The sequence below is a fragment of the Schistocerca cancellata genome, chromosome 3, assembly GCF_023864275.1.
Source record: "Schistocerca cancellata isolate TAMUIC-IGC-003103 chromosome 3, iqSchCanc2.1, whole genome shotgun sequence".
In the NCBI taxonomy this organism is placed as follows: domain Eukaryota; kingdom Metazoa; phylum Arthropoda; class Insecta; order Orthoptera; family Acrididae; genus Schistocerca; species Schistocerca cancellata.
Genome location: NC_064628.1, coordinates 400,958,992 through 400,971,100, shown reverse-complemented (window position 1 = coordinate 400,971,100; position 12,109 = coordinate 400,958,992). Strand labels below are relative to the sequence as shown.

At 43.2% G+C, this 12,109-nt stretch overlaps 1 protein-coding gene across 1 annotated transcript in view; it reads right to left on the bottom strand.

Moving 5' to 3' along the window:
• LOC126175142 (uncharacterized) overlaps positions 1-12,109 on the bottom strand; it is a 163,917-nt gene that overhangs the window by 109,004 nt on the left and 42,804 nt on the right. The window contains exons 5-6 of the mRNA XM_049921702.1: positions 9,836-10,003; positions 561-756 (exon numbers count right to left, since the gene is read on the bottom strand). Of these exons, the coding sequence (XP_049777659.1) occupies positions 561-756; positions 9,836-10,003 (364 nt within the window). The remainder of the gene's footprint in view (positions 1-560; positions 757-9,835; positions 10,004-12,109) is intronic.

Here is a 12,109-nt window from a genome sequence, read left to right as displayed (position 1 = left end):
GTGTATAGAGAACAAGAACATTCCTGTCGCACAACCCTGGAGCACTCCTGAAAATAGCTGATGGACACTTGCCGCCCAGGACAACATACTGGGTCCTATTACTTAAAAAGTTTTCAAGTTGCTCACATATCTGGGAACCTACTCCATATGATCGGAAATTTATTAAAAACTGCAGTTGGCCACTGTGTCAAAGTTGCCCTCCAACAATGGTTTGCAGGATATTATGTAAGAAAAGAGAAAGCTGAGTTTTGCACAACCAACACTTTCTATACCCATGTTGATAAGTGGACACAAGCTCTTCTGTGTAATGGAAATTTATTATATTCAAACTAAGAATAAGTTAAAGAATTATGCAGCAAACCCATGATGTTAAGGGCCAGCCCTGAAATTTTCTGGGGGCATTCTTGTACCCTTTTTAAGTACAATAGTCTTTTGCACTTTTTTCCATTCCCTTGGGACACTGCACTGGACAAGACATTCACAATAAATTCAAGCCAAGTATGGATACAAACAGTGGCAATTCAAAACATCACAAGGAACAAATACTGAAGCCCCCTTACCTGTGCCAGATCTCTGCGTCGTGTTTTCAGGCTGTTGGTACGGAGTGTAACGGGACGCTTAACCTCACTCGCCTCCAGGAACTCTAGCAGCTCCGACAGTGGAAAAAGCTGCATTAAGTGCTCCATCAGAAACTCGTTATAGCTGTAGTACGTACACAAGTCCTTACGGAGCAGATCCACATACTCACAACGAGACCTGCGAGGTAAGCAACATATAATCACAATGAAACAATTTCTTGAAATGCTAAAGTGCTTCAACAACACTGTGGCAAACAAATAACTCTGCACAATTAAAAAAAAAACAGTGTGGTGTTTACTTCCTGTCCTATGTTTCTTGACTGTTTTACTGTTCCGACATTATGAGTTGCAGTTTCCAGTTAAATGTAATACGTAGTTTTAAATGTATTCTGCATCACACTCATGTAATGAACACACCCTCCGTAAGTAGTGGGCATAACATCGGGCAGTGGGCATGGGGAGGGGCTCTGAGAGCAAAGCCGTTAGGGCAATATGTTTGGATAATATGGTATGAGCCAATGTGGTGCAATAAATGTTTCCTCTACAAGTCCAACCTTTATTTAACCTATCATGGTAGATACACTATTATTACAAAATATTTAACAGTTGTTATTTTAAAAAGTGTACTAGAACTTTATTATGCATTAAAATCATTTAAAATAAAATGAAAAATGTTAAAACATGTATATATCTGCTCCTTGTCAAAAACATGATGTGATGTTAATTCCTGACATAACGAGACTAGCAATCTAAAACTTTTAAGTAAAGTTAAAAAGAAATAATATTTTTTTAATAGTCAAGATGGCTAATGAATAACATTAAATAATGACTAGTTTCAGTTAATTATACATCCATCTCCCAACCTGAAATAATAATATGTATCACATACCAATGGGCAAAACATGTTTAATGTATTCACCTTGTTCACATATATTTTTGCATACATTTTTCTTAACTTCTGTATTGTGTTATGATGTTAGGTAGATATTATTTAATTAATTTCTTTATCCCCTGTTTACTTATTGTATTTTGTTACTTATATTACATGTATATATGTGGTGTCTGTTCTTTCGGACATGTCCAAAACAACAGACACCATTTTGATCCAGTAGCCATTATGAATTAATTGCATACAAAGCATTTTAACCATCAGATGTTTCTTTGTCCCATGGGGGACAAATAAACAGCTGATGGTTAAAATGCATTTTATAAAATACTTTACCATTATTGAACTTCATCAGATGGAAACACTATGAATTAACACACAAAGGAATTACAGACATTTGCTGCAAGTGAACACTGATTGATATCAACTCTTGCAGGAATTGGCAAAATGCTGCGAGTAATTAGGGTAATGGACAAGGGGCATTACATTAGTAGTTTGTGGATAAGCTGAGAATTTGGGTCTGACGGGAGGAGTGCTAGGGTAGTCCGTCCAGTTGCAATGACCACTATGTCCGGATGGCTCAGCGGTCAGAGCATCTGCCGAGTAAGCAGAAGACTCTGGTTCGAATCCCAGTATGGCAGATACTTGGAACTTTTCCCACTGATTTCAATCGATGCCTGCTTGTAGTCAATGTCTGTAACTCCTCTGTGTCTAGATTACATGTTCTTATTTATCGTAATTACGTGTACTAATGTGCCACCTATCAGCATGTTACCTTTTCCTCACGGGCCCTATTTTTTTTGTGTCTTAAGGGCGCAAAACTGCTATGGTCATTAGCGCCCGGTCTGTGACTTGGGAAACAGTAAAAAACCTAAAATGGAAACCAGCAGCAATGAGAACGAAACTCATATAATTGGATAAACTAAAAGCAGAAGGAAGGCTTAAAAATCCACTACAGAAAGGGGTTGGTTGTCCCCAAAAAAAGCTTCAAATGACTCACGTCATTTCACTGGCTCTAATAAACTCGAGAACGCGATCGGCCGAGCACGTGTCATCTGCTAAAATTGACGATATATCAGGCGACAGCTGTAGACGGGCACGTAACGGAGTAAAATAGGGGCACTCAATTAAAAGGTGTCTTACCATCCACAGCTGAGAGCAGTGGGGACAGAGTGGGGGAGGATCGCCGCTTAAAAGATGTCGATGGCTAAAAAGACAGTGCCCTATCCGGAGTCTAGTTAAAATTACCTCCTCCCGACGATGCGTTCGGGAGGAAGAGATCCAAGCACAGGGAAGAGCTTTCACGTCCCGCAATTTATTATGGGGAAGTGTCGACCAATGTGCGTGCCATAAAAGAACAACACGACAACATAAAACGCTCCGTAGATTGGCGAAGGGAATCGATTGAATAGCTGGCCGAAGAAGAGAGACTGCAGCCTTGGCTGCTATATCGGCCGCCTCATTTCCACAGATACCAACGTGTCCCGGGAGCCAGAGGAACGCCACCGAGACGGCCCCCAGGTGGAGCAAGCGCAGACAGTCCTGAATCCGGTGGACCAGAGGGTGGACAGGGTAAAGAGCTTGGAGACTGAGGAGAGAGCTGAGAGAATCTGAACAGATAACATACTGTATCCGCTGATGGCGGCGGATGTAGTGGACAGCCTGGAGAACAGCGTAAAGCTCCGCAGTATAAACCGAACACTGGTCGGGAAGCCGAAATTGATTTGGGGTGTCGCCAACAATATAGGCACTCCCTACACCAAACGATGTATTTGAGCCATCAGTGTAAATAAATGTGGCTTCCTTCAGTTGTGCACATAGAGCAGAAAATGCCCGACGATAAACAAGTGAAGGGGTACCATCCTTGGGAAACTGACAAAGGTCACGGAGCAGGCAGATTCGGGGACGGAGCCAAGGCGGTTCTGTACCCCAAGTTGTCAAGAAGGTTTTAGGAAAGCGGAAGGAAAGAGAATGGAGCAGTTGACGGAAGCGGACTCCCGGTGGTAGTAGGGAGGAGGGGCGGCCTGCATACCCTACATCAAAGGAGGCGTCGAAAAAAATGTCATGGACTGGATTAGCAGGCATGGAAGACAGATGGCTAGCATAACGACTCAGAAGGACTGCTCGCCGATTGGACAGCGGAGGTTCAGCAGTCTCAGCATAAAGGCTTTCCACAGGGCTGGTGCAAAAAGCTCCAGACACTAAACGTAATCCACGGTGGTGGATAGAGTCGAGACGCCGAAGAATAGACGCCGAGCAGATGAGTAGACTACGCTTCCGTAGTCCAATTTCGAGCGCACTAAAGTGCGATAGAGGCAGAGAAGGACCACTCGGTCCGTTCCCCAGGAGGTACCATTCAGGACATGGAGGGTGTTGAGGGATCGCAGACAGCGAGCCGAAAGATAGGAAACGTGGGAGGACCAGCACAGTTTTCTGTCAAACATAAGACCCAAGAATTTAGCGACGTCCGAAAACGAAAGGTTGATAGGTCCTAGATGTAAGGAGGGTGGAAGAAACTCCTTACGTCGCCAAAAATTAACACAAACGGTCTTACTGGGAGAAAAATGGAAGCCGGTTTCGATGCTCCAAGAGTGGAGGCGATCGAGACATCCTTGAAGACGTCGTTCAAGAAGGCTAGTCCGTTGAGAGCTGTAGTAGATCGCAAAATCGTCCACAAAGAGGGAGCCTGAGACATCGGGAAGGAGATAATCCATAATTGGATTTATGGCAATGGCAAACAGTACAACACTCAGCACGGAGCCCTGGGGTACCCCGTTTTCTTGGGAGAAAGTACGGGAGAGAGTAGTGTTCACCCGCACCCTAAATGTGCGCTCTGCCATAAATTCGCGAAGAAAAAGGGGCAGCCCACCTCGAAAGCCCCAAGAGAACAGTGTGCGGAGGATGCCTGTCCTCCAACAGGTATCGTATGCTCTCTCCAGATCAGAAAATATTGCTACTGTTTGGCGTTTCCGAAGAAAATTGTTCATGATGTAAGTGGAGAGAGCAACAAGATGGTCAACTGCAGAATGATGCTTTCGGAATCCGCATTGGGCAGGTGTTAAAAGACTGCGGGACTCCAGCCACCAAGCTAAACGTCAATTCACCATACGCTCCAAAACCTTACAGACACAACTCATGAGAGAAATGGGGCGATAGCTAGAGGGGAGATGTTTGTCCTTTCCAGGTTTCGGAACAGGAACGACGATAGCTTCCCGCCATCGTCTGGGAAAAGTACTGTCGGTCCAAATTCGATTATAAAGGCGAAGGAGGTAACGCAGACTATGGGTTGATAAATGCAGCAACATTTGGACGTGGATACCATCCGGTCCTGGGGCGGAGGAGCGAGAAGAAGAGAGTGCATGTTGGAGTTCCCGCATGGAGAAAACAGTATTGTAGCTTTCGCGATTTTGAGAGGAGAAAGCAAGAGGTCGCACTTCCGCTGCACGTTTCTTCGGGAGAAAAGCTGGCGGGTAATTTGAAGAGCTCGAAATCTCAGCAAAGTGCTGACCCAATGAGTTAGAAATTGCGACGGGGTCCACTAATGTATCATGCGCGACAGTGAGCCCAGAGACCGGGGAGAAACTAGGCGCGCCTGATAACCGTCGAAGCCGACTCCAAACTTCCGAGGAGGGAGTGAAGGTGTTAAATGAGCTAATAAAGTATTTCCAGCTTGCCTTCTTGCTATCGCGGATGACGCGACGGCATTGCGAACGGAACTGCTTATAGCGGATACAGTTGGCCAAAGTAGGATGGTGGCGGAAAACGCGAAGAGCACGTCACCGCTCATGTATTGGCGTCACGGCACGCCTCGTTCCACCAAGGAACTGGGGGGGGGGCGCCGGGGCAATTCGGAGGTGCGTGGTATTGAACGTTCCGCAGCTGTAAGAGTAACGTCGGTAATATGTGTGACCTCATCGTCGACGCTGGAAAGTGACAGTCATCGAATGTCGCTAGAGACGAAAAAAGTGTCCAATCGGCTTGGGCAAACTTCCAGCGTCGCGGGCGCAAGTATGGCAGTTGAGGCTGCAGTCTAAGGACACATGGAAAGTGGTCACTCGAGTGTGTATCATCAAGGGCGAACCATTCGAAGTGCCGAGCTAGCGGAACAGTACCGACCGCAACATCCAAATGAGATAAATTTGTCGTGGAGGCAGACAAAAATGTAGGGACCCCAGTGTTGAGACGAACTAGCTCCGCTTGGTGGAAGACGTCTAGCAATAGTGAGCCATGTGGACAAGGATGTGGAGATCCCCAAAGCAGGTGGTGGACATTGAAGTCCCCAACCAGCAAATAGGGGAGGGGGGGGGGGGGATGGAAGCTGACCAAGAAGATGAAGGAGATCAGCTCGTGCCATTGGTGTGGACGATGGAATGTATACAGTACAAAGAGAAAAGGTATATCCAGAAAGGGAAAGACGGACAGCGACAGCTTGGAAGGAAGTGTTTAAGTGGATTGGGTTATAATGGAGAGTATCATGGAGAAGAATCATGAGTCCTCCATGGGCTGGAGTGCCTTCAACAGAGGGGAGATCAAATCGGATGAACTGAAAATGAGGGAGAACAAAGCGGTCAAGACGACGCAGCTTTGTTTCCCGAAGACAGAAGATGACCGGCAAGTAGGATCGTAAGAGGATCGACAATTTATCCCGATTGGCTCGAATGCTGCGGATAATCCAGTGGATAATGGACATAGGGTGAACAGAAAATGGAGGAATGTGACCAAGGTTGCCGTCAACTCAACAACTGCTCAGAGCTTGCGACTGACAGCATGGAATGGCATCCAGCCAAAGGCAGAAGATCCTGATCCATAGGTTGTTCAGGAGCAGCTCCTGCCACCAGCGATCGGCCGGTTGATCGGCCGCCAGCAGTGGGTCTCGGCGACACAGAAGATGGCCGAGGGCGATTTCCGCCAGGTGGTGCTGTAGATGGGACACGCCTTGGCGGAGAAGGAGATGAACTGGGTTTCTTTGTAGCCTTCTTGGAAACATGATGTTTAGATGAAGGAGGAACCGATGGTTGTGAAGTTGGGGTATGTAAAAAATCTTCACGAGTATGCTCTTTTTTCGAAGTCTTGGTGTCTGACTTTTGGGCTCGAGATTTAGCAGAACCCGATGAAGGGTGAGCCATAGAGTGGGCAGGCGAAAGTGGTGAGGTTGAACGGGCGATCTTTGTGCTGGCCGATCTGACGACCGTGGCACTAAAGGTGAGGTCGCAAGTCTGCGTGGCCGCCTCCTTTGTTGGCCGAGGAGAAGCAAGGACAGTGCCGTATTTTCCTCTCTGAGGCACGGTGGGCTGTCGACTGGCGAATAATTTTCGAGCAGCAAAGGTCGACACCTTTTCCTTCACTCTGATTTCCTGGATGAGCTTTTTGTCTTTAAAAACGGGGCAATCTTGAGAGGAAGCAGCGTGGTCACCCATACAGTTGATGCAGCGAGGGGATGGAGGTGGACAAGCACCCTCATGGGCATCCCTGCCACACGTAACACATTTGGCCGGATTGGAACAGGACTGGCTGGTGTGACTGAACCGCTGACACTGATAGCAACGCGTAGGGTTTGGGACGTAAGGGCGAACGGAAATTATCTCACAGCCTGCTTTGATTTTCGATGGGAGTTGAACTTTGTCAAATGTCAAGAAGACAGTGCGGGTTGGAATGATGTTCGTGTCAACCCTTTTCTTAACTCTATGAACAGCCGTTACGCCCTGGTCAGACAGGTAGTGCTGAATTTCTTTGTCAGACAATCCATCGAGGGAGCGTGTATAAACGACTCCACGCGAGGAATTTAAAGTGCGGTACGCTTCAACCCGGACAGGGAAGGTGTGGAACAGTGAAGTACGCTGATTGTTCACACCTCAGGTCACACCTCCCGACAAACGGATGAAGGGACCAATCGGCACTTTTGGAAGGTATCAGCTCGGGTAATTACCCCTCCCTGGGCCTGGCCGTTACCAGGGGGTACGTACATGTCCTACCTGTCTACCCAGGGCGGGGAATTACGCGTTACCCCGTCACCGGCTACGCACAAAAATGCGTATGTCGGCCTTCAGACACGCACAGGGAGGAAGAAAGAGAAAGGGAAAAACAAGGAAAGGGAAAGGAAAGAGGAGAGGTCTCAAACGCCGCAGTGGGGAAAAGGGTAAAGAGAAGAGGTAAGGAAAAGAGAAGGACAAAGGAAGGAAGAAGACGTACAAGCAGACAAGGCGAAGAATGCGTTACATTTACGAGCGTCCGTCTCCGGACGTAGGCACAAACCATACTCCCAGAGTGAGAGAAAGGGAAGGAAAGAGCCAGAGGGGTGGGGAGAAGATGAGGGAGAGGGAAGGATGCGGAAAAGGAAGGTATGCAGCCTGGAAAGGAAGGAGGGCCACATTAGCTCGGGGTCCCGTGCTCACTACGCACATATCCACAAAAGAGTTGTGGACCCCCTGCGGGGCCTCATGGGCCTGTGCGAGCTCGAATAGCCGATTAGACTGATTTCAATTCTGATTGGGCCACTAGCATTTATTTACACATTATAGTTTGGTTGACAAGTTACTAGTGTAATAATACTGTGTATCAATGCAAACTGTTAAGATGAGATTGTACTGTGCATAATATGTCTTGGTTTTACTGCTGTATTGTTTTTTTTTATTTTTTACTGTCATTTCTCTTTATTTCTTAGGTCTCAAATATCTAATATTTTATCTCAGTGGATTATGCCATTATTTTATTGACCCCCCCCCCTCCCCCCGTGGGTGACCACTGCAATGCAGATGTCTCTTAGTCTCATTTTATGAGCAGATACTATACATGGTTTTATAATCAGTATGTAACTGACCTTCTGCTGACCTTATTACAGTTTTTTGTGATCCCTCCTGGTACTCTACCTGAGTAAAATTTTCTGTTATTATGCAAGTTCTTCAGATGACTGTATATTCAGCTAAAACTAGTCATTTAATGTTAAAAATATGTGATATTGACTATTGAAATATTTTATTATTATTTTAACTTTATGTAATACATAATGTAATGTAAGTCATCCACAAGACAATGAAATGACTGAATATTAATTCCTGAAACAAGACCAAAAGTTCCCTTTTTAAGAAAATTTGCAAAAGGAAAAGCCATGACAGGGGAAAACAAGATTCGGGTTAGAAAACTTGAAAACTTTACCCTATAGTGAGTAAGTGGATCTGTCCAAAAGCTAGCAAGGTTCTCAGTTATTAGTGTGCTGATTCCATGTGAAAATCTCTCCAGTTGCTGTTCAGAACTTTACCAAGTCCACTACTGGTTTCAACCTTTATATTAGGTCATTTTTAAGGGTCTCACAAGAGGTTATTGTGCATTCTTTATTCTGGTTTTATGTGAAGAAACAGTTTGTGTAAACTTCTGCACAATGAGGGAGGCATAATACTTTTTTCAGAATCACTTGAACATTGTCTAATGTACAGGCTGAAACTGATAAGTGTCTGAATAAAGTTCTCTACAGAAACTGGACCATTTTTCATTAATTAATTAATAAAAATATCTAAGTCTTGTTTATGTGTCTTTCAATTGCTCAACATTTATACTATTCAGTGTATTGCTACCTGTACACCTTAAATCATCTAAGAAAATTTAACTTTTCAAAGAAAGAAGTGCCTTACAAAACTGTTGTTCAACTGATTCTTAAGTACTGCCTGCCACTCTGGTAACATTATCAGGTAGGATTAATAGGAGAAATAGATAAGATCCAAAGAAGAATTGTGTATTTCACCAAAGTTTACTTAATTATCACAATCTTATATTAGACCAGGAAAGAAATGAAAATGAACTTAGTTTGGTCACAACTCTTTAAAGTTTGAAAAATACACATATTACGTGTGAAATATACATATATTATGAAACAAAATCGCAAACAATTTTATTCCAATATTTATTTAGCACTAAATTATATTACATACAATATTTTTAGTTCTTCCTCTACCTGCACAACTAAATTATATAACATGTAATGTTTTTAATTGTTCCTCTAATGCACAAATAAATAAATTCAATGAAATTTGTATACAGTGCAAAAAGGATTTCTCACACATGCAATTTGTGTGTGTGTGTGTGTGTGTGTGTGTGTGTGTGTGTGTGTGTGTGTGTGGCAACACAATACTCAAGATCGGCAGAAATGAAAGAACCTGCTGGGACCCTTCTTTCTATGTTGCATGACAACTCAAAGAGGCCACATCACCAAGTGACTGGATTGACTGATGATATATGTGTTTAAACCACAATAAAAAAATCAGAGCTCATACGAAGGCTTCACCAAAAGTCGTTCTTCCCACCCAAAATTCACAAATGTTAACAGGGAAGGAAAGAACTGGTAGTGATACAGGAAAAATATCCAGTTAGATAAACTCACCTTCCTTCTTCACGAAGTTTATTAAAATCTGAAAGCACCAGCACTACGTCTTTTATACGTTGCTGAACTTCAGGAAGGCCCTGGGGCTCGTTTAATTCAGCTTCTGATGGGAAGGTAAAAACATCTTGACTAGCAATGTTCATCTTCATTTCCTCTTCTGCCAGCTTTCTGAGTCATAGAAAGATAATCATTAATAAAATTCAAGTACACCCACCAATAATAACAAATCTACTGACAGTGTTTTGAAAGTGGCAGTTACTGCTTCATGCCAATATAGTATAGATGTATCACCAAAATAAAGAAAATCAACTCACACTGAAGGACTATAGGAATTTAAAATATCTAAAATAAGCAATTATAGCAAGTGAAATTTCGCTAAATAGAGATTCTACTTTATTAAGTTTCTTAAATGCACAATGCAGATTTGATAACACTATAACACTACAAATAAGACTGCACACAGTGTACCTGTGCGACCAATTCTCGATTGCTGCTTCAGAGTTTGAGATCTCCACAACATTGGTCTAAAGGATGACAGCAGAGTAAATCAAAAGCACACTGCTATATTTGTTGCTAATTGGCTTGATCACTACAAGAGTGTCACAAATTTTCCATGAGCTTAAATAGGAATAGTTGGGGGGAAAAGACTGTTTTGCAAAACACTACTGGTTCTGAGAAAACCAGTATTTGTGTCAGACAGCAGAAAGAATCTGCAAGCCCCTAACACTCATCTCATCTAAGGCCCATAGGAACAAAATTAGACAGATTAGGGCTCTTACAGGGGCATGAAGGCAACAATTTTCCCCCTCTCATTCCATTTGAAACGGAAACGGGAAAGGAAATTACCAGCAACTGTAGAAAATACCCTCCAGCGTGCATTGTACAGTCACTCACTGAGTATGTACATAGATATATATGAAAGAGCCAAGCAAATTCATTTCTGATGGCTATTAAGCGGAAAATTTCTGCCAAACGATATAGGCAAACCACAAGTAAACTGCATGGCGAACTGTGTTAATGAGGTGTGGAAGTACATCTGCTAACCACAGTGTCATATCTTGAAATTAATTTCAGGAAAATCGTAGGAGTGTACTGATCCTAGAACACTAGCCACAGAAAGAAAATGTCACATGGAGGAAATGTTAACAAATAACCGCATATTGTCTACACACAGAATTTGACCATGTCACTAGACCAGTGACATGGAACACAATCCCTGAATAATATTCTCAAATCACCAGATGTTGTAACCAATTAAAATAATTCTTGGAGCAAGAAATAAATAAGGAATCTTCTGTCACACAGAGTTCGCACAATATTAAAATTCACAAACATCATACATAGACTCTCTTCGCGAAATGATGTGGCATCCATTAAGTGCACTTTTTGAAAAATGAGAAGTAGTAGTTGTTTCGGCAATCGACCTTACGGTCAGTTTGAGACAGTTCTCCATTTATTTCACTTGCCGGGTACCCTCTCCATTTTAGCACAGCTACACACCATACATTTAGAAAATATCTTGTGTTGTTTCGAATTTTTGTTAGATGCAACTTTGGTCTAACAGTTTTTTCTTAATGCGCGTGTCTGACAATACTGAACTCACTCAAAATATTATCGTAAAGGTACGTACTTTTATCGTGTAATAAATGTAACATGTGTTTGAATATTCTTTTTATATTATGTAAGATGATCTTTTTCCTTTGTTAAAGTTATTTTGTTTGATCAAATGGGACTATGGAAGTTGCCATAGGAAATGGTTTCACACTGGGCAGAATATAGGGGGGAGAGCTCTATTATGTGCATATTGGCTATACTGTACTGTACCCTGCCCCATTTTTCTGTCTGTATGTGAAGGCTTGTCTCATGAACTATTGTACAGATTTACATACCCAGGGCAGACTGTTGTGACCACTCTGTCGACAAACAAACAGCCACAGAAGTGCAATGCCTTTCATGCATGGCTAGAATTGTTGCCAGGTTGTGCTTGGGCAGTCTGCTCTTGCGTTTAGGTGCTGCAGTACACTAGCAAGTGCCATGTGACACATGGTTCTTAAATCATGAAAGCGATGATATTTAGCTACCGAAAATCATTATCAGATTTTTAATCATAACTATAAGCAGTGCCCCAAAAGCAAAATTGTCACTAGAGCAGTATGGTTGTAGATACACAGTGCTACTCATGTGAAGCTGGGTTGGGTCGCTAATGGTTGTATAAGTAGCAGTACTCTTTGTCTAGGAATTCATTTATATTCTGGCAGTATGTTGGTGTCCATG